General features: G+C 45.4%; 1 protein-coding gene across 3 annotated transcripts in view; it reads left to right on the top strand.

The window, feature by feature from the left end:
- The first annotated feature begins 5,110 nt into the window (after nt 1-5,110).
- The window catches only part of FCHO2 (FCH and mu domain containing endocytic adaptor 2), a 458,555-nt gene continuing 440,075 nt past the window's right edge, over nt 5,111-23,590 (top strand). For all 3 annotated transcript variants that reach the window (XM_030193298.1, XM_030193297.1, XM_030193296.1), the window contains exon 1: nt 5,111-5,350. In XM_030193298.1, the coding sequence (XP_030049158.1) occupies nt 5,318-5,350 (33 nt within the window). In that variant the 5' untranslated portion in view covers nt 5,111-5,317. The remainder of the gene's footprint in view (nt 5,351-23,590) is intronic.

Raw genomic sequence — 23,590 nt, 5'->3', positions numbered from 1 at the left:
ACCTAACGAGCAAGGGGTACTCCAGGACTGGACTTGGGAAACACTGCCTTAGAGAAGTAAATCAAGAGGGGCATAATCGAAAGGGGCGTCCACGTTTTCCTGAGGACATCCTTGCAGGACATCCCGGCAAAGGGACAGGGAAACCTGTATTATCAAAACAAGATGGGTGTCCATCTTTCTTTTCCATAATACGGTCTGGGACGCCCAAATCTTGCCATTTAGGTCATCCCTAGAGATGGTCGTCCTTAGACTTGGTCGTTTTTGATTTTCGGCGATAATGGAAACTAAGGACGCCCATCTCAGAAATGACCAAATGCAAGCTCTTTGGTCGTGAGAGGAGCCAGTATTCCTACTGCACTGGTCCCCCTGACATGCCAGGACACCAACCGGGCACCCTAGGGGACACTGCAGTGGACTTCATGAATTGCTCCCAGGTGCATAGCTCCCTTACTTTGTATGTTGAGCCCCCCAAAACCCACAACTGTACACTACTACCATAGCCCTTATGGGTGAAGGGGGGCACCTCGATGTGGGTACAGTGGGTTTGTGGTGGGTTTTGAAGGGCTCACATTTACCACCACAAGTGTAACAGGTAGGGGGGGATGGGCCTGGGTCCGCCTGCCTGAAGTGCACTGCACCCACTAACACTGCTCCAGGGACCTACATACTGCTGTCATGGAGCTGGGTATGATATTTGAGGCTGGCAAAAAGTATTTAAAAAAATATTTTTGAGGGTGGGAGGGGGTTAGTGACCACTGGGGGAGTAAGGGGAGGTCATTCCCGATTCCCTCTGGTGGTCATCTGGTCAGTTTGGGCACCTTTTGTGGCTTGGTCATAAGAAAAACAGAACTAGGTAAAGTCGTCCAAGTGTGCATCAGGGACGCCCTTTTTTTCCATTATGGGTCGAGGATGCTCATGTGTTAGGCACGCCCAAGTCCCGCCTTCGCTATGCCTCCAACACGCCCCCTGGGAGCTTTGGTCATCCCCATGACAGAAAGCAGTTGGGGACGCCCAAAATCGGCTTTCCATTATACTGATTTGGGCGACCCTGTGAGGACGCCCATCTTGCGATTTGTGTCGAAAGATGGGCGTCCTTCTCTTTTGAAAATAAGCCTGCAAGTGGTCCAACTAGTAGGAAGACATGTGAGCACACCTTTCTTTCTACTGCTTCCCCTTGCTCTGTTCTTTTCCCTTTTACTCCATGTATGTGCTCTGAAACCAGTCTACATACTTTTTAACTACTAGGTGGAAGACCATTTTCAGCTCTTCACGATGTATTCTTTCAGAGGCTGGAAAGCAAAGCCAGTATCATTTAACGCTGCTTTAATTAATTTACAAATTAATACTACCACTTGAATCATTCTAGATTTACACCCTGGAGATTGGGGACTGTCCTTCTATGTTAAATTGTACAGCGCTGCGTAACCCTAGTAGCGCTTTAGAAATGTTTAGTGTTAAGTAGTAGGATGTACTGTCTGAAAAAACAAACAAACAAACCCTCACTCTTTGGCCTTTCAAGCTCACTGCTTGCCAAGAGTGAACCATCCCTACTAAGCCGACTCTATAAGGTAAAATTATGTATCATACCTGATAATTTTCTTTCCATTAATCATAGCTGATCAATCCATAGACTGGTGGTGGGTTGTGTCCATCTACCAGCAGGTGAAGATAGAGAGCAATCCTTTTGCCTCCCTATATATGGTCATGTGCTGCCGGAAACTCCTCAGTATGTCGATATCCAAGCTCCATCCGCAGGACTCAGCACTTAGAGAATTACACCCACAAAGGGACACTCTGCCCAGCTCACCACCGCCGAAACGGGGGAGGGGAATTAACCCAGCTCATCTCCACACAAGTGGGGGAGGGGAATCCGTCCAGCTCATCCCCGCGGAGCGGGGGAGGGACACCACACCCGCCGATGCGGGGGGATCTGGCTAATCCTGCAACCGCAACCGCGGGAGGAGCTGACTGATCCTAACACTGCCGAAGCGGGAGGGGTACAAAGCTGCCCTACAGCCGCACGAAGCGGGAGGGAGCGCCGGCAGAATTTAAGTCTCAATCCAGCCCCGTAAAACGGAGGGGAGAGGAATGCAGCAGCTCACTGTAACACAAACTCGTCTCAACTCTTGAAGAATCCAATTGAAAAAAACTTGAACACGAAGTCCTCCTGAACAGGAACTGAAGACTAAACTTGAACCTGAAATGCAACCGGAATATAAACAGTACAGATATCTGGGAGGGGCTATGGATTGATCAGCTATGATTAATGGAAAGAAAATTATCAGGTATGATATATAATTTTACCTTCCATATCATCATGCTGATCAATCCATAGACTGATGGGATGTACCGAAGCAGTACTCACCCAGGCCGGGACATTGAAATCCCTGACCGCAACACTGAAGCTCCAAACCGGGCCTCCGCCCGAGCAGCCACAGTCAAGCAGTAATGTCTGGAGAAGGTATGGGCCGATGCCCAAGTTGCCGCCTTGCAAATCTCTTCCAAGGAGACGGACCCGGCCTCTGCCATCGAGGCCGCCTGAGCTCTAGTGGAATGAGCCTTCAGCTGGATAGGCGGCACCTTCCCCGCGGCCACATAAGCCGCTGCAATGGCTTCCTTGACCCATCTTGCCACTGTAGGCTTAGCAGCCTGCAGACCCTTACGAGGACCTGCAAACAGGACAAACAGATGATCCGACTTCCGGAAATCATTGGTCACTTCCAAGTATCTGATGATGACTCGTCTCACATCCAGATATCTGAGAGCAGAGTATTCCTCTGGGTAGTCCTCCCTACGAAAGGAAGGGAGACAGAGCTGCTGATTCATATGGAAGCGAGAAACAATCTTGGGCAGGAAGGAAGGCACTGTGCGAATAGACACTCCTGCCTCAGTGAACTGCAGAAAGGGCTCTCGACATGAGAGTGCCTGGAGCTCGGAAACTCTTCTGGCTGAAGTGATAGCCACCAAAAAGACTGCTTTCAAAGTCAGGTCTTTCAGAGATGCCCTCGACAAGGGTTCAAAAGGCGGCTTCTGCAAGGCTCTTAGCACCAGGTTGAGATTCCACGCAGGCACCACTGAGTGCAGAGGAGGGCGCAGGTGATTAACTCCCTTGAGAAAACGCACCACATCTGGCTGCGAAGCCAGGGAAGCAAGCCAGAGCCGCTACCTGGACTTTAAGGGAACTGAGCGACAGGCCTTTCTCCAGACCTTCTTGCAGGAACGCCAACACTGAAGAAATTGGAGCAGTGAAGGGAAAAAGTGAGCCTGCTTCACACCACGCTGCAAAGGTACGCCAAACCCTGGCGTAAGCAGTAGAAGTAGAGCGCTTCCTCGCTCTCAGCATAGTGGCGATGACCTTGTCTGAGAATCCCTTCTTCCTCAGACGCTGCCGCTCAATAGCCAGGCCGTAAGACCAAAGGAGGAGGGATCCTCCATCACCACGGGACCCTGATGCAACAGGCCCTGCTCCACTGGCAGCCGCAGAGGATCGTCCACTGAGAGCCTGATCAAGTCCGCATACCATGGACGTCTGGGCCAGTCCGGACCCACCAGGATTATCCGGCCCGGATGCTTTGCCACCCGGTCTAGCACCCTGCCCAACATGGGCCAGGGCGGGAACACATAGAGAAGCTCCTGTGTCGGCCACTGTTGGAGAAGAGCATCTACTCCCAGGGATCGAGAGTCCCGTCCTCTGCTGAAAAAACGTGGCACTTGGCAATTGGCCGATGACGCCATCAGATCTAGGCTCGGCTGGCCCCAGCGCTTCGTGATGTCCAAGAACGCCTGAGCAGATAGCTGCCACTCTCCGGGATCCAAGGTATGGCAACTGAGAAAGTCCGCCTTGACATTCATGGCTCCGGCAATGTGCATAAGGAAGGCCTGATGCAGCAGCAAAATAAACTCGGGGGAGAAACCCCCCAGACTGTGCACTTCAGCAGCCTGGGCCACAGCCCTAGACGCACCCTCAACCGGCGCTCGCAAGAGCGGGGGAGAAACATGCTGCGCATCCAAGATGGCGTCCGGGGCGACACTCCACGAAGGAGCTGCGCGGGAAGAACGGCGCTTAACTTTAGCCGCTTTTTTGCCGTTGCCCAAATCAAGGGTGGCCATGGCATTAACGTCTCCCACCTCAAGGGCGGCCCAAGAAGAAGCCGTCCGAGCAGCGTGGCCGGCCAAGATGGCGGAGGCGAGCAGCGGGGGATGGGCGTTTATGGCGGGAAAAACCGCTGCACCGGAGGAAGACCCAGGACACTGACCGGCCTCCAAACTGACACCCAACAAGGGCGAATCAGACTTTAAAACCCCCGCATCCCGCTAGACGCGCACACACAGTCCGGGGAGCGATTCTTTGCGCCCTCGCCCTCCGACGCCATAGGCCACGTGGAGATCGATCGGGGAACCCCCTGCCCGCTACAAAAAGGTAAAAATTACCTGCTTCTTGCTCCGAGCTGTAACAAACCGGTGTCCCAGTGAGTAGCTGCAATAAACGTTTAAATAAACGTTGAAATAAACGCCCTTAAGGACGTCCAAAAATTTTTTTTTTTTTTTTTTACGGAGCCAGCGGGAGGGGGGAGAAAAGGAGGGACCTGACACCACCAGGTTTGCACTTGCTCAAGAAGAGCCCTCAACCCCAGGTACTCAACAAAACCTAAAAATTAGGCTTGGAGACCTAGCCAGAGCTGCTGCTGTGTGTGACCACCACCTGCTGAGATAGAGAACATACTGAGGAGTTTCCGGCAGCACATGATCACATATAGGGAGGCAAAAGGATTGCTCTCTATCTCCACCTGCTGGTAGATGGACACAACCCACCACCAGTCTATGGATTGATCAGCATGATGATATGGAATTGCTTCTTCTTTCTACTTTCTGTCCGACTTGCTTTATCAATAAAATTTCTTGAATGTGAGATAGCAGTCCTTAGTGCACACATATTACATGAATGGTGGTTCGGGATTGGATAGCAGCTCAGAGAAAAAGGGTCACTAAACTCTCAATATCTACGCATGCGCGTAAAATTCTTGAAGTGCGAGGCTGCCCAAGCCCTCTACGCGCATGCGTATATTTTTCTTTTCTTCCCAATTTTTTTTTTTTTTTTTTTGGGCTTGGGCTGTCCTGAACGAGTTGGGACGTAACGACGAGTGTGGCGGTGTTTTCTAAGTCGCTTTTCTGGGAACACGGTTACAGGTCACCGCTCGGTTTTGTGTGGTATATCTGGGACACAGAATTGAAACGAGATCCTGAGCAGTGCCACCAACGGATTGGAGGGAGACTTAAAAAGACGAGCTTGTATCCGCTCCGAAAGCTACTTGGCATCATGATAATGGCGTATTTTGTGGAGAATTTTTGGGTAGGTTCCCTTTTATTAGGTTTAATGATGGTCGCAGGCACAACAGTAAACTGAAACTGCCTTCCGTGCCCATCAGAGCTGTCAGACTCTGGCCATTCGGTACAGGATGGAGAGCAGTGTTGCCTGCCTGAGTTACTGTGACCGGTGGCAAACGGCTCGGGCCTGGAAGTCACCCTAACTTGACCTCTTCCCTCTCCTCCTCCTCCCTTCCCGAATTAGGGGAGCGCAAGTTCTGGGCTGCTTGCTTATAAGTGGATATGAGTGGCAGAAAAGGTGGGGTAGTCTGGAAGCTGTATTCTTTGATTGGTTAAGTTAATTGCCTTTCGGATCACGGAAACGCTGACGGCGCTTCCGTAACGAAGTTAGTGTGATGGGACACTTAGGATTTGTATGTGTTTTGTCAAGATTTGTAAGCTGTTAATGTTGTAAGGTATATTTCCTTGCGCTTCTGTTTCTGAACTTAAGTGCTACAGTTCATGCTTTATACGTTGCACGATTATTGCTTAATGATGAAGAAGAAGAATGGAAATAAATGTGAATGAGACACATTAAAAAGTCCCATCTAGTGTGATGTGAACCAACAGTATTGTTACTTCAGTTTTGGGTTCTGAAACATCTTGTGACAGCATATTATGCATTTTTGTTGAAACTGTGTACATACTTTTCTGTATATGTTTATTTGCCTTTTAAAACAGATGACCATTAATTTAATTTCTGTGCATTGCTAAATGAAAATACATCCACTACAGGCCTCAATAGTATGTTTTTTTGTACACTGTGAATGTGACCTAGTCATAGTGTCTGGAAAAGTGAATTGAAATCTTTAATACTACGTCTCAGAACGTGTCATGATTTACTCCAGGGATCATCAAATAACTCCAGATTTTCCCAAAGTTGTGCTAGTAGTAATAGTTCTTATCATTCAAAACAATTACAATGACTGCTTATTTTTGTAGCATATGCAGCACTGTACACAAAGATGTAAGAAGCAATTCCTGCTCGATGGCTTTTACAATTGATATAAGAAAGAAATACAAAACAAATAAGAAATTATGGATTTTTGTTTATTATGGCAATGATTAAAACAGCATGGGTATTAAAGAGGCAAATAAGGAGTTAAAATTTAAAAGTAGTCTCAAAAAGATGGTGTTTTAGCCTGTATTTGAATAGTCCTAGAGGTAGAGCATGACATACCAGCTCAGGAGTACTATTCTTCTGTTCAGCAAGGTGAAAGAAATGGAGTCTGGAATCGGTGGAGAAGATCACAGATAAGAATAACTTATCTGATGAATAAAGCTCTCAAGGCGGGATGTATGTTGAAATAAGAGAGAAGAGGTTCTGAGGAGCTGCAGAATGAATGTACTTGTAGGTCAGCAAGAAAGGTTTGAACTGTATGTGGAAATGGAGCTAATCACTTGATTTGAGAAGAGGAGTTATGTGAGGGTAGTGACGGTTGTGCAACGGAATTTGTAATAGATTGAAGGGGAGAGAGCTTTGGTACAAGATCTATGAGGATCAGATTTTAGTAGTATAAGTAGGGGGTGATGGGGAGGGTAGGTAAGGGTTTAGAAAATTTCAGATAGTGTGTTCAGAAAAGCAAGGTCTAATTTTGTTGCTGTTTAAGAGAAATAATAGGTTTTAGCAGTATGTTGGATATGTGGAGATAAAGAGAAAAAAAATATAAAGATGACAGGATTTTGCTGAGGCGGTAGGGAGGATGAATCAGAGGAAAGAAGGCCAGATAAGGACCAAGGAGACGGGAAGGTGGTAGAACTAGAGGACATGAATTGAGGTTGAAGGGGGGCAGACTCAGGAGTAATGTCAGGAAGTATTTTTTCACAGAAAGGGTGGTGGATACGTGGAATGCCCTCCCGCGGGAAGTGGTGGAGATGAAAAAGGTAATGGAATTCAAACATGAGTGGGATAAACACAAAGGAATCCTGTTTAGAAGGAATGGATCTATGGAATGTTAGTGGAGATTGGGTGGCAACGCCGGTAAGTGGGAAGCAAAACCGGTGCTGGGCAGACTTCTATGGTCTTTGCCCCGATCATGGCTGAATAGATATGGATGGACTGGAGTGTAAATTTTAAGGGACTTTGACGTTAGCTTCAGAACTTTTAGTACAGGAACAGTGCTGGGCAGACACTTACAGTCTTTGCCCTGAGAAAGGCAGGGACAAATCAAACTCTGGTATAAAATATCATATAAATGAGTTTATCTTGTTGGGCAGACTGGATGGACCATTCAGGTGTTTATCTGCTGTCATTTACTATGTATGTTACTATTTTACTATGAGAGAGATCTGTACATGTTTGCTCTAGGTTAGTGAGTTGTTTAAGGTTGTTGTGTTTATTCTGAGATTAAAATGTGCGCACCATTATGTACTGATGAGATGTTGGAATATTGTTTCTGTAAACGGACCTAAATTAAAATCAGAGGCAACAAAGTTAGTAACCACTTTTAAAATGTAATGTTTTTTTTTTTTTTTTCTCATGGCATAAATATTTGTTTTAATGGTATGTGATGATATGTATTAATGACCATATGCTGACTTTGTACTTTACACGAGTAATAGTCATGCCTAATTTCAGCCATTCTAATTAACTGTCACATTGCCCATGCAAGCAATTACCCACCATGGACTGTGAGTTATAATGCAACAATTCCATACAAGTTCTACTTCTTGTGTCTTACTTACACAGGAAGTAAATTTTGTAATAGTGTAGGACACACTGGTGTCTTTTGTGCACTTAAATTTTATGCTACTGCAGAAACAAATATATAGATCCCCCAACTATTTCAGGAGAAGGGTTACAGGAGCATTTTGGATCACAGAAAGGACTGGTGGGCAGTCACATGTGGAGTTTGCTTAATTGGAGGGCCTTCCTCTTGTAGCCTGTTGTCATACCATATTTACTTCATTGTCTTTGACTGGTGAAGTCTGGGAACCCCTCCAGCTGTAATCTTTCTGCGTTTGTAATTGTTGTGCATGCAAGCAAAAAAAAAAAAAAGCAGGGCTTCTTTCTGAGCTGCAAGAATGATCTTTGTAGGCTGTAGTTTTGCTGGTAGGTGTAATAGAAGCTGCTAAAATCTGATTTAGACTCTCAAAGGAGTGGCCTTTTTATTTTTGTTTTTTTGGATTATTACTGGAAAGAGACACTGCATTCATTATTGTTTGCAATTTTTGGAAATAGTCCTTGTTTAAAATTTGTAATAGTTAATATGGTATTTATAATTGATGCCAACAGGCATTATGATAGTTCCTTTAGGAATGCAGCTCTTTATGGAGCTGTGGTGATGTTATGGTAGGCATGAAATTCCTGTATTAACATCAGAAGCAAAGGTCTCATGACCATAGTCCCACATTAAAAAAAATGTATAGATAAAAACAAAATGTATAAAGAAATTATTTTTTAGGTTTGACTTTCAAAATAATTTTCTTGTGGTAGGTGCCTTGTAATAACATCAAATATGTATTAGTCTCCTTTAAATTTCAAAGTACAAACTATAGTTTTAACCACTGTCCTTTTATTTATTTGTTTTCAAAGTTCACTGAAGATCAGAGAATACAGTACATTGAGTGATATTAAAACAGAGTTCCATATCATCAAGCAGATCAATCCATAGACTGGTGGGTTGTGTCCATCTACCAGCAGGTGGAGATAGAGAGCAATCTTTTGCCTCTCTATATGTGGTCATGTGCTACCAGGAAATCCTCAGTATTCTCTCTATCTAGCAGGTGTGTGGTCACACGCAGCAGCTCTGGCTTGGTCTCCATGTCTATTTACTTAGGCTTTGTTGAGTACCTGGGGTTGAGGGCTCTTCGTGTGCAAGTGCAAACCTGGTGGTGCCAGGTCCCTCCTTTTCTCCCCCCTCCCGCTGGCTCCGTTAAAAAAAAAAACAAAAAAAAGCCCAACATAACAATCTTGAAGCAGAAAAGATTTTACTTGCGGCTGCTCACTGGGACACCAATTCGTTGCAGCTCGGACCAAGAAGCAGGTAATTTTACCTTTTCCTAGCGGGCAGGGGTTCCCCGAACGTTTCCCTCGTAGATCATGGCATCAGATGGTAAGGGCGCGAAAAAGCGCTCCCCGGACCGCGATCGCGTGGCTAGTGGGGAGGCGCGGGGATCGGAGGCAGAGAAGCCCTTTTTGGGTGCCCTTCTGGACTTTGCTGATTTAGCTGGTTCTTCCTCCGCTGGGGCGTCGGTGGCCTTTCCCGCCTTAGGCGCCCATCACCCGATGTCCGCCCTTCCGATGTCGGCTGCTCATGCAGCTCGGACGGCCTCTGGTATGGCCGCTTTTGAGTTGGGCGGTGGTAAGAAGATGGCGAAGTTTAAGCGCCATGCTTCCCGCGCGGCTTCTCCGCGGAGTGACGCGCCGGACACCATTTTGGATGCGCAGTGCGCCTCTCCCCCGCTCTATGGGTGAGTACTGCTTGGGTACATCCCACTAGTCTATGAATTGATCTGCTTGATGATATGGAAGGTAAAATGATGTATCATACCTGATAATTTTTCTTTCCATTAATCATAGCAGATCAGTCCATAGGCCCTCCCAGATATCTGTACTGTTTGTTCTAGTTCAGTTATATTTCAGGTTCAAGTTTAGACTTCAGTTCCTGTTCAGGAGGACTTCGAGTTCAAGTTCTTCCACTTAGATTTCCCTGGAGTTGGGACGACTTTGTGTTACAGTGAGCTGCTGCTTCTTTCCCCCCGTTTTGACGGTGGTTGGATTCATAACTAAATTATGCCAGTGCTCCCTCCCGCTTCGTGTGGTAGTAGGGTAGCTTTGTTTCCCTCTCGCTTTGGCGGTGATGGGTTAAGCCAACTCCTCCTGCGGTTGCAATAGCAGGACATGCCAGTTCCCCCCGCGTTGGCGGGTGTGGGTGCCCCCCCTCCCCCCCGCTTTGGTGGTGGTTGGGTAGCGGAGTGTCCCTTTGTGGGTGTAATTCTCTATGTTTGGTGATTCCTACGGATGGAGCTTTGATATCGACTATACTGAGGATTTCCTGGTAGCACATGACCACATATAGAGAGGCAAAAGATTGCTCTCTATCTCCACCTGCTGGTAGATGGACACAACCCACCAGTCTATGGATTGATCTGCTATGATTAATGGAAAGAAAATTATCAGGTATGAAACATAATTTTACCTTGATCCCCATAATGCCCCCCATCCACTCAAGAACAGCTGATTAACAGCAACTCGTAGAGCACATCACATTGTTCCTTCACGGTGTTCCCTGAGAAGATGTATAAGAAAACCCCATTGCACCACCCACCCCAACCCTCCCCCAGTTCTCTAAACTACGTGCATTATGAGGAAATCTGTCCCAAATCGGAGACCACACTTGTTGAAATGTCCTTCACTCCCTAGGAGATCCCTGCTTGACATCCAGTCACTCCCACCTCCTCAGCTGAAAGAGGTCATTACACCACTTCGTTATGGAAGGTGGGGATGGTTGTCACAGGTTCTAGTAGAAAGCACTTTTGTAAGAGGGCATTAGCATGTCTATTAGTACTCAGCCTGACAAAATTGGAGAATAGAAGGACATTGACTCGCATCATAATATGTTCGCCCAGGGCAGCTGTCAAATAGGACACCACTCTTCTCCAGAACTATTGAATCTGGTCACCTGTCCAAAACATATGGGTCAAGTGAGCTGGACTGGCCCCACTTCTAGAGCAAACAGTAGACTATCTGGGCACGAAAAGCTCTTCTGAAGAGCAATATACATATGCATCAGAAATGTATGCTGCTGTTCCAAGAAAAGGGATGAACAAGCCAATTTCTTAATATTTTTCATCAGAATTCGTAACATATCCCCAGTCACATGCTCCGTTTCTGCTAACTCAATTCCAAGCCGTAACAAGTGGTTCATAGTCCCAAGGAGGATCCAAATTGTGCAAGCTAACTTGATAGACTGGCCCTAGCCTCTCTATAAGAGTAAACATTTCTACAGTCAGGTAGGCTGCATCTTCATTCAAGGGTGATAGTGTTAAGCACTAATATAGTGGGATATCTGTTACCAGTCTTGGGCACACAGAATACCCTTCTATAAGTCCTCAAAAAGTTTTACTATGCCCCTCTGGGGTGACGTGGAGGGGCATTTTCGAAAGGGAAGTCCAAATTGCGTTTGGACGTCCTTGCAAAACGGCGAAATCTAGGGGCGGGGAAACCTGTATTTTCGAAACAAGATGGACGTCCATTTTTCATTTTGAAAATACAGTCAGGGACGTCCCAATCCTTAAATTTCGATGTCCCTAGACATGGTTGTTTCTGATTTTCGGCGATTTTCGAAACCAAAGACGTCCATGTCAGAAATGACCAAATGCAAGCCATTTGGGCATGGGAGGAGCCAGCATTTGTAGTACACTGGTCCCTCTGACATGCCAGGAAACCAACCAGGCACCCTAGGGGGCATTCAGTGGACTTCATAAATTGCTCCCAGGTACATAGCTCCCTTACTTTGTTTGCTGAGCCCTCCAAAACCCACTACACCAACTGTACACCACTACCATAGCCCTTACGGGTGAAGGGGGGCACCTATATATGGGTACAGTGGGCTTATAGTAGGTTTTGGAGGGCTCGCTGTTTCCTCCACAAATGTAACAGGTAGGGAGGGTAAGACCTGGGTCTGCCTGTCTGAAGGGCACTGCAGTACCCACTAAAACTGCTCCAGGGACCTACATGTACTGTGATGGACCTGAGTATGACATCTGAGGCTGGCACGACATAGTTTGAAAGATGCTTTTTTGAGGGTGGGAGGGGGTTAGTGATCACTGGGGGAGTAATGGGAGGTCATCCCCAATTCTCTCCGGTGGTCATCTGGTCATTTTTGGCACCTTTTTGTGCCTTAGTCGTAATAAAAACACGTCCGGATGAAAACATCCAAGTGTTCATCAGGGACGTTCTTGTATTTTTTCGATTATGGGTCAAGGATGTCCAAGTGTTAGGTACGCCCCAATCCCTGCCTTCGGTATGCCTCCGACATGCCCCCTTGAACTTTGGCCGTCCTTGCGACAGAGTGCAGTTGGGGACGTCCTAAATCGGGTTTCGATTATACCGATTTGGATGTCCCTGGGAGAAGGACGTCCATCTTCCGATTTATGTCGAAAGATGGATGTCCTCTTTCGAAAATGAGCTCACAAGTCTCTCTCATACCATAAGCCTGTGGACCACCATCCTTGTAAATAAGACTTAAATATATCAGGGTCCAGATCCCTATTACCTGCCAAGGGTAATAATACAGTTGAATGTGGAGACAACTGAACTCGCTTGCAAATCCAATTCCACGCTTGTTGCATAGATTTTATTATTGGGTGATGTTGAGATGAAAGAAGCTGATAAGGTTTCCGAGTGTATAAATATGATAGGAAGTGAACTGGGGCCACAAGCTGAGACTCTAAAGCATAAGGTGTAAAAAAGTTCATGCCTTTGATCCAGTCCACCAGATAGAGCATCAAACAAGCCACATTGTATTTGCAGAGGTCTGGACAAGCCATACCGCTTCTACCCAGAGGCCTGGACAGTTGCATAAAGTATGTAGTAACAATTAACAACCCTCTTGCCTCTAAAGGGAAGCTAACCAAAACAGAAGACTGAAAGAAAGCCCTTCTGACAAAGGAAACACTCGAGATTAGTTTTTCTCTTTTATAATAATGCTAAAATTTATTAGAGTAAATAAATGGTTACAATAAAAATTCTTTTATCCCAGTGTTACAGGAATTCTTATTTATATCAGTCCAAATTTCAGTAGAAGGAAAATAAAATCTCTTTCTCTCTCTCTCTTTTTCCTTTGGAAGCTTAACAAAACCTGACTACTACAAGTTGTGCTTGATTACTGAAGCCTAATTTTGTCCAATCACTTAATGCCTTATATTTTCTCTTACTTATCTGGTATTCTTCAACTCTGACCTCTAAGGTCACCTTCACAAAATTCTATTTCTTTGGTATTTTTCTCAAATATTCATCATTTGCCCTTTGTAACCTCCTTCCCTCGAATACTTATCACTCATACTTGTCCTTCACTGAAAATGTCTCTGTTAATTCAGAGTCTGTTTGAAACAAACAAAGGTTTTAAAGTTTATGACCTATTATTTTAGGCCAAGCAAACCTGACTCTTAACTTGGCCCTGAGAAAGCCAAAAAGACACAGGCTATAGATCATAGATAAGTGTGGGCATCCTTAGGGGCGGTCTCACTGGCGCATCGTTGGTAGTCGAGAATCCCACCACCTGGAAGAGCCATCAAGACCCCTGACGACGCTAAATATAGCGAAACATGAACATGTCGGGTCCTGGTTTTTCAGTGGACTGATTATATTAAAGTTAAAGAACTGCTGATGGGAAGTTGTATAATAAATGCCAACAGCGATTAAATGACTATATCTGGAATGGAAAGTACTCGAGACTGTTGAGGTTTGCAGATTGAAGCTCTTGATGATCGGAGCTACCGTCACATAGAGTACAGAGATTGAGTCGGTGCAACTTGGAAAGTATTTCTGATGATGAGACTGGTGGTTTTGACCAGTTGAATAACATTTACCTCATCTTATCAGAGGATATCAATATATTATTGAATATGCGATGTTGTAATAATCTGTGAACTTGGATTACAATTGTGCAATATAGTGGGTTGCCAGCAGATATATGTCAATTAATTGTATGTTTGGGAAAAGTAAAAAGTTCTTATGAGTGGTGTTTTGGAGTATGAGTGATTATGATTGAAGTGAGTGGATGTAGAATTGTAGAATTATGGATTAGTTTATGTTGTAGTTAGGTTTTAGTATATTGAAATAATAAAGGAATTTTTTATATTTTCAAACGGTTGTTAGATGTAATTTCTATAGATAAGTGAATAAATTATATATACAAAGCTGGCTGATCTACAAAACCAGACAGCTTTATACTAAACAAGTAGCCATATGTTTCTTATTCCAAATAAATTTACGCAACAGTTTGAAATCTCACAGTGTCTCTATTAGTCATAAACATAAGGAATGTCTGCAAGTTGTAGAGCGATTTTGGGAATAACACCATCTTACAGAGTGCTATACGTCCCTGCAGACTTAAGGGTAGTGTAGACCATAAAGTTAGAACATCCATGGATGTCTGTAACAGAGTTTTAACATTTGCCTTATAGGCCTCACACGAGCAGTAAGGTAGACCCCCTAAGAAGATGAATCGTTGAAATACTTAAGGGGAAAAGTCCCTGACCAATCGGAGTAGTCATAAACGCCTAAAGGCATTGCCTCCAATTTATCCAAATTCAGCAAAAATACAGAGACTTCCCCATGTTGTCGGACCAGATGTAGCATTTTTTCCGTAGAATGGTAGGGTGGAGATAAAACTATAAGTAGATCATCGGCAAATGCCATGCACTTAACTAATTCCCTCCCCATCCAAAGACCCTGAACCTTCTCATCCTTCCGCGATTTAATCAACAAAGGTTCTAAAGCTAAAATAAACAACAAAGGAGAGAGAGGGCACCCCTGTCTCATCCCTCTGCCCAGGGGAAAGAAGACTGAAAGAAGCCTATTAACTCTAACAGCTGATGTAGGATTATAGTATAACAAATTATGCATGTCAGTAAAAGACCCCCCCCCCCCCCCCCCCACCGGCCCATACTTCCTCAAGAGTTGGAACAGGTACATAAGTATTGTCATACTGGGACAGACCGAAGGTCCATCAAGCCCAGCATCCTGTTTCCAACAGTGGCCAATCCTGGTCACAAGTACCTGGCAAGATCCCAAAACAGTACAAAACATTTTATGCTGCTTAATCTAGAAATAAGCAGTGGATTTTCCCCAAGTCCATTTTAATGATGGTCTATGGACTTGTCCTTTAGGAAGCCATCCAAACCTTTTTTAAACCCCGCTAAGCTAACCACTTTTACTACATTCTCTGGCAACGAATTCCAGAGTTTAATTACACTTGAGTGAAGATCAGACCAATGTACACAAAAGCTTTTTGGGCATCTAGGCTAATAATGCTGGGAGCCCTTGCATAGCACAATGGCCCATCACTGCCAAGGTGCAACACACATTCCAAACAGCCTGTCTATTTTGAACAGAACCTACCTGGGCCACGTTCACTACCCTTGGGAGATATTTAGCCAGATGAATGGCCAAGATTTTAGCTAATACAAGAAGACAGGAGGAGCCTCCACGGAAAGTCAAAGCAAAACAGCAAACGTAGAGGCTGACAAATGCGCAAACCAATAGGGAGATAATCTCAAAAACCAGTTTATTCAGAATATTCATATCAATATCAAGTTGTATGAATGTATTTTTTACTATTAGATCAGGATAAATATTTATGTAGATATGTTGATGTTTCATCAGCCTGACCTATGCCTTTCATTTATCAGTTCATTTATTTGACAGTTATCACTTTTCATTGTTTGATGTTTCTCTGTCCACAATATCTGCTCACATAATTATAATATATTAACATTTTTTTACATAATTTATCATTATACATTTACCAATTTGCAATACTATTATGAATGTCCGTATATGTTTGGCTACATATTTTATTAAGGCGGATATATTTTATTTGAAATCTCTTAATATTATGTTTTTAATTTGTCGTGTTTTTTTTGTAGAAAGTTGATTGTGACCCCTGAGGCAGGCGCTTTGGCGCCGAAACATGGACCATGTCGGGTCCTTGATATTGATATGAATATTCTGAATAAACTGGTTTTTGAGATTATCTCCCTATTGGTTTGCGCATTTGTCAGCCTCTACTTTTGCAAGATTTTAGCAAGCAATTTTAGTTCAAAATTTATTAATGAAATAGGGTGGTAGGATTCTAATTTGAATGGATTTTTACCAGGCTTAGGCAGGACTACTATGATAGAATAATTTTCATATGTGGACAAAATCTTCTGCTCCAGCCCTCTCTGAAAGTAAGTCTCCAAAGTCAGCGAGATCTGATCTTGCATGATTGTATAAAAACTAGTCTGTTAGGCCATCAGGTTCCGGAGCCTTGGCCAATGGGGTCTGTTTAATTGCTGCCAAAACGTCATAAGCTGAAATAGGCTTCCCCAAGGACTGGACCACCTCCTCCCCAAATTGAGGCAACTCCACAGATGACAGGTAGTCCTCATTAGCCCCCCCCCCCCCCCCCAGGGGTGTCCCTGCTCTGATAAAAAGATTAAAAATACTGACTAAACTAATATATGATGTCGAAATGTGATTGTCTCCCCTCACACAGTAAGCTTTTACAAAATTTGGGGTCTTGCCATGGGTGAACTAAATGAGCCAACAATTTGCATGTACGATTACCATATCTGTACAGCTTATGATTGTAGTACAAATGTGATTTAGTTGCTTTCTCTTGGATTTTCAAATTCAGAGTCACCCTAGAGGCCTGCAGATTGTCCAGAGCCAATGAGCGTTACAGGCCTGAATTTGACACTCTAAATATAATAGCTCCATAGCAGCCTGTTTTCATTTTTGAGCCACATATGCTATTGTTTCCCCCTGGAGAACTGACTTAACAGTCTCTTAAAACAGCACCACGTCATCTACGTGGTTAACATTGTCCTCAACATAATGCTTCCACTTATTGACTATACAGTCCTTGAAGTGGGGAGGTGAGAGCATTTTGTAGCTCCTCCGGGAAGGGCCCGCGTTTGGGACGATTTTGGTGCGAATCCGCCATTTTGAATTTCCGCCACTTTCGGCGATGGCTGCTGAGAAAGTTAAGCGCTGTTCCGTTTGTGGCAAGCGCAAATATGCAGCGGGGCTCTGTAAGGCGTGCTTTTCAGACGGTAGAGCCGGCCCGAGCATGCCAGAGAAATGTGGTAAAGGGTGGTTAGCTTAGCAGGGTTTAAAAAGGTTTGGACGGCTTCCTAAAGGAAAAGTCCATAGACCATTATTAAATGGACTTGGGGAAAATCCACTATTTCTGGGATAAGCAGTATAAAATGTTTTGTACTTTTTTGGGATCTTGCCAGGTATTTGTGACCTGGATTGGCCACTGTTTGAAACAGGATGCTGGGCTTGATGGACCTTTGGTCTTTCCCAGTATGGCAATACTTATGTACTTGTGAAAATTATCAGGTAAGGACTAATTTTACCTTCTGGAAGCACACGGCTCCTGCTTACAGAGAGCTGAGTTGTGATTGGGAAGCAAGAATCTCGCTGTAAGTAGCTCAAGCTTCTGAGTGCCAGAAAAAAGTGTTTGGTGGGCCTGGTTCTGGCCCTTGGGCCATGGGTTGGATAAGCCCGATATAGATTCTTACTAAAATAGGGTAAAGGCGTTCAGACACTGGTCTACACTGTGGATTGCCACTTAGAGGTCATGGCAGCCATTTTGAGAGCAGAGCCAGTATGGGTAGGAGCAACTGGTGATCACTACTGTTCTCACTACATCCCTAGACTGCCAGGGATTGTAAGATAAGTCCAAGGGGGAGAAGCAACTTCTGTTCGAAGGGAGGGAGAAAACAAGACAAAGCACACATTTTTGCTGAAAACAACATGGTCAGTTTCAACCGAAACTAAACAGAGGAAGGATTTTGGGCCATTTTCAGTACTGGAATTGAAACCAAAATTTGGTCGGCCTCTAAAATAAGGAGAACGCCTGAGGAACTCCACAGCCAGGTTTCCAGGTTTATTTATAATTTAATATCCCGCCCATTGAAAATCTTCTGAGCAGCCCAAAATAAAGGTTTGGATATAAAATTTCACACATTCACAGGTTAGGTATGATCTGATAGAAAAGGATGCAGCGAGGTCTACGCCTTGCCAGTAATTTTCACCTTTCCTTAGCGTCAGCAGCAGATGAATCCCGAGACTTGAGTTGTGACCATCTACCAGCAGGTGGAGATAGAGAGCACTGAACTGCAGTGTCTTATAGGCTATCTCCAGCAGGCAGGTGGATGGCAAGGTTGCCAGGTGGGCGGTTTTCCGCGACGGGAAATTTTTGCCCGCTGCGGGTCGCGTTTTTTTTGGGTTTATTTTTGTTTTTTTTTTCGCATTTTTTGTGCGGTTTTTCGGGGCGTGGGGGCGGGGTTAGATGACGTTTTGGGCGGGGTTAGATGCCGGAGGAGGTGGGGTCGATGACGGAGGAGGTGTGGTCGATGGCGGGGGCGGAGTTGATGACGGCGGGGGTGGGGGTGTGAACTTTTTGGGCGGGTTTGGGGACCTGGCAACCCTGGTGGATGGTCTCTCACAATCTCCTGGTCTCATCTGATGGTGGCTCTTGTTCTGGGTCTCAGTTCAGTAGAGCTTTAGGGTGTGTGGCTGAGCGGTGCCACTTTTAGGGGGGTACACCTGGTCATCCCAGGTCCCTCTCCCACTCTCCTCCATTCTCTTTCCTCACTGAAAAAAAATGGAGCATAATTCTTTAAAGCCCACAGCCTTGGCTGCAGGAGAGATACTGGTTTGGGCCAGTATAAAGGGCTTATTGATGGAGAGGATGTGTTCTTCCAGCAGCACGGAGTTCGACAGGCAGGACTCCTGATGGCTGACTCTCCCAGGGTGAGTGTATCTGTACATTTTCTTTCACTTTTGGGTCAGTTGTGGTATTACCTTTGTTTTCTTTACAGTTGGTGCCGAATTTGTTAAAAGCTGGACCCACTATGGGAAGCAGGGAGCAGCATTGGGGCAGTGTCCGAGTGGCTGTTCAGGTTCTCCTCAGGCAGAGGGGGCTGTGTTCTTGGAGTCTTCGTTAGCTTCTTGAGCAGGAGAGATGCGGGCTCATTCCCCTCAAGGGGCCGAAAGTGATTCGGCAACATTTTTAACAGCAGCGCGATTCGGGAGCAGCACTGTCAGCGGCTCCTTTACCTGGCACTGTGTCATAGGTTCTTACACATATGTCAGCCGCTGTGGGGGTTTCTCTGAGACTGGGATCTTTTGACCTCCTCCCCTCTCCCCCCCCCCCCCCCCCCCCCCCCCCGAGTTCATTCTGCTGCTCCATAATGTCTATATGTTGCAGAAGTCTGATAGGGGAACTGTCTGTTCCTTTTTAGCTCAGCCTTTGGAGATTTCTGGCTTGTTCCCTCCCTCAATCTCCACTTATGGACCCTGACCTGAAGAGGAGACGTTTGCACTCCAGAAGTAGTAGGGTCTATTCCTCCCCCATCTCCTTATCATTCTGAGGGAGTCATTTCAGGGCAGCCCCTTTCTGCACAATGCAGGAGGAATTGGAGGAGGGGAAGCTATTTACAGAGGACTCTGATGATTCCACCACAGTGTGAGTGTTTCATAAAGAGGAGTTGCCTTCCTTTATACCTAAGGCACAAAGGGTTCTTAATCTGCTAATCTTTAAAATGGTGAGCACTAGAAGACTGCTTCAGTATTTCTGGTGCATGAGGCTATGTAGGAAGCCATTTCTACTCAGTAGGTCACCCCATACATTGTCCTTCAATTGGTAGTGGCTATGTCGCATCTTTACCCCATTTCCATGCTTGAGCTGGAAAAGCTATGTTTGCCTAAAATGGATTTGTTAGTGGCAGCAGTCTCCAAAACGCCACGTTGTCTGTGGTGAGTTATGATTTTACTTATAGTTCAGAGTTGGTTAAATGCTATTCGTAGTGTTGGAGCTAGTGAACAGCATCAGGTCAGTGCACCATGTGTGTTAGGTCCTCTGAAAGGGCCTATTTGTGTTCTCATATTCTTAGGTACCTTTCATTTAAAGAACTTTGAGTAACCTCCAGTTTTTTTTCACAGAGGGCAGTTACTTTAACACCTTGAACGCTTACCTGACTTCTTTTGTGGAATTTTCTTGTTCTTACCAGAACTCTTATTTATATTGACAGTACAGGAATACCTTTTTTTATTTATATTGACAGTACAGGAATACCTTTTTTCATCACCTTTAGAAAGGAGTTTACTTAGTCAGGCTTAGTGCTGTTGGCTTCATGTTTCTGGAAATGTTACATATCGTTATTTTCTGAGTCTAGTGCACTGGTCTCCATGGTAACCATGGAACCTCAGTGCTGCCATGGGGGCATTTTCTCCAGGTGCAGTGTTTACAGCAAAATAGTTTTATTCTGGAAGGTGACTGGCTTTCAGCCTGAAGGTCATAGATTCAAGGCTGGTTTGTGCATCATATTTAAAAGCTCTGGAACTCAGCTCTGTTTCAAATGAGGCATATTTTACTTTACTCTCCCATTTTGCTTGCCTTGACAACAGTTCATTGCATGGTTGGGAAAGCTAAAACTAAACTTCAGTGCTTAAGGTAGCTATGTTGGTTTGCCACAGCTGCTCTGCTCTCTGTAATTGCACTCTGACACTGGCCAAAACTATTTTGTACCAGCGCCAGGCCCAGCCACCACTGTATCAGTGGCACCACTAGCTGTATGCTGTAGTGTCTCAAATGCTTCTATTGCACTTTTGCACCTTTTCATTGCATTGGACTTCTAGCAATTATTACATAGCTACTTCAATGTAGAGGAATAGCTTAATGGTTAAAGCAATCAGCTGAGAGTGAGCACAGAGATCTAGAAGTTGATGGTTCAAGTCCCACTGCACCTTGCCATCAATAGTGCACAATGGTACAAACAGCCATTTCTAATGCACAGCCACACAAGCCATTCTTGACCCTCTCAGCAAGAAGATAGCTCTGGCTTAGGCAGTGGACAGCTGATTTGACTTCTAGGTCACATATAGCAAGCTGCCTTTTAAAGGTAAACTTGTGTTTGGAGAAGATCTAGAGAAGTTGAGTAAAGACCTAGAGGACTTCAAGTCTCGGAGATTGCCAGAGGACAAGTCTAAAGATTCTTTTAAATCCTCTCAGTCTCATCTTAGGTTTCGTGAGGCCAAGTGCAGGCCAGGCAAATCCAATTTTCAAGATCCCCACTTCAACAAAGACAAACTGTCTTTCATTATGCCAGAAAGAACTTTGCTTCAAACTCCAGGTCTACCAATGCCTTCTGCATCTCCCAATCATGGGGTCTCAGTTCACTCCTTGGGTTTCATAATAGCAGAACTCCTCTCCAGGTTCCACAAGGAGTGGACCAAAATTATCTCAGACCAATGTGTCTTGGAAATACTAAAGCAAGGTTACAAACTGGAGTTCTCCCATTCCACTGCAGATTTTTTCTTGGAATCTCCATGCAAGCTCCAGCCCAAATATCAAGCAGTTCAAGCCACCTTGCAAATGCTTCTTCTTTTAGGCACAGTTGAGATTGTCCCCAGTTGCAATTGGGGAACAAGAAGTTATTCCATTTACTTTGTTGTTCCAAAGAAGTGAGCTTCCTTTTACCTGAGTTTGGACTTCAAAAAAGTCAGAGTGTTAAAGGTTCAGCATTTCACAATGGGAACATTGCAGTTGGTAATAGTTTGTCTAGCAGGAAGAGTTTCAAACCTCCCTGGATCTCAAGGAAGCGTTCTTTCATATTCCCATTTCACCTTCCCACAGAAGATTTGTGATTTGCAATCCTTGGTGAACATTATCATTTATGACCATGTCATTCAGCCTTTCCACATCGCCAAGGACATCTTTTCAAGGTCATGGTAGTAGTGGCAGCCTTCCTTTGCAAGGATGGATTGTAGGTTGGCCCCTGTGCGCACACTCTTCCTGATGCTGTCCTTTCCCAATCTACTTCTTAGCCCCAAAACACTTTACACTGCTGCTACACTTTACCCTCCCCTTACCCTCATCACCTCATCTTCTCTCCTATCCCTTTCCTTCTCCTTAGTCCTCAACCTTCAACATTTCCTTCCTGCTGTTAACCCATCTCCATTCCTCCTATGCACATCCCACCTTCGTCGCCCTACCTCCCCTACCCTTCTTCGTATTCTCTTACTCCTCCTGCTATCCGCAGGGGACATCAATCTCAATCCGGGTCCCCCACACCAATCCTCATCTTTATCTATACAGACCACTCCGGAATGTCTCCAACCTCATTTCTATTCCCCTCCTCTCCCCTTCTTCCCTCCCCTTCTCGTGCGCCCTATGGAATGCCCGATCTGTCTGCAACAAACTCTCCTTTACCCATGACCTCTTCATCTCCCGTTCTCTCCAACTCCTCGCCCTAACTGAAACCTGGATCCCACCTGACGACTCTGCCTCAGTCGCTGCCCTATGCCATGGAGGCTACCTCTTTTCCCACACTCCTCGCTCAGTTGGCCGCGAAGGCGGCGTCGGGTTTCTACTTTCACCCTCTTGCAGATTTCAGCCCCTTCTCATACCTCAGTCTCACTCCTTCTCATCCTTTGAAGTCCATTCCATCCGTTTATTTAACCCGCTGCCACTCTGAGTTGCATTCATTTACCGACCCCCCCGATAAGTCCCTTTCTTCTTTCCTCACTGACTTCGATGCCTGGCTTTCCGTTTTTCTTGAACCTTCATCTCCGTCCCTCATTCTTGGTGACTTCAACATCCACGCCAATGACGCATCCGACTCTTACGCTTCTCAATTTTTCACTCTGACATCCTCCGGTCTCCAGCTGGGCTCCACCGCCCCTACTCACCAGGGTGGTCACTGTCTTGATCTTGTCCTCTCCTCTATCTGCTCGCCCTCCAGCTTCTGCGCCTTGGCTCTTCCTCTCTCCGACCACCATCTGATCACCTTCACACTTCATCACCCTCCCCCTCAGTCCCGCCCGACGCTTATCACTTCTTTCAGAAATCTCCAGACTGTCGACCCTCCTTCCCTTTCCTCATGCGTCTCTAATCTCCTCTCTTCCATCTTGTCCTCCAAGTCTGTCAACAAGGCTGTCTCCTCCTACAATGCCACTCTTTCCTTTGCTCTGGACACCCTTGCACCCTCCACCACCCGTCCCATAAGACGTACCAACCCTCAACCCTGGCTGACCCCTAGTATCCCATACCTACGGTCCTGTGCCCGCTCTGCTGAACGCCTCTGGCTGAAGTCTCGCACCGATGCTGACTTCATTTACTTCAAATTTATGCTGACCTCCTTCCAGTCCTCCCTATTCCTCGCCAAGCAAAACTATTACACCCAACTGACTAATTCTCTTGGCTCTAACCCTCGTCATCTCTTTGCTACCTTGAACTCCCTCCTCAAAGTACCCTCAGCTCCTACCTCCCCCCTCTCTCTCCTCAATCACTGGCTGATTACTTTCATGACAAGGTCCAGAAGATCAATCTTGGATTCTCTGCCAAGCCACCTCCTCCTCTTCTTCCCTTAACCCACTCCCTCAATCACCCAACCAATGCCTCCTTCTCTTCCTTTCCTGATATCACTGAAGAGGAAACTGCCCACCTTCTTTCCTCCTCGAAATGCATTAGCTGCCCCTCTGATCCCATTCCCACCAACT

The sequence above is a fragment of the Microcaecilia unicolor genome, chromosome 2, assembly GCF_901765095.1.
Source record: "Microcaecilia unicolor chromosome 2, aMicUni1.1, whole genome shotgun sequence".
NCBI classification, from domain to species: domain Eukaryota; kingdom Metazoa; phylum Chordata; class Amphibia; order Gymnophiona; family Siphonopidae; genus Microcaecilia; species Microcaecilia unicolor.
Note: the sequence above shows the minus strand (reverse complement) of the source record. Positions and strands in the feature narration are given on the sequence as shown.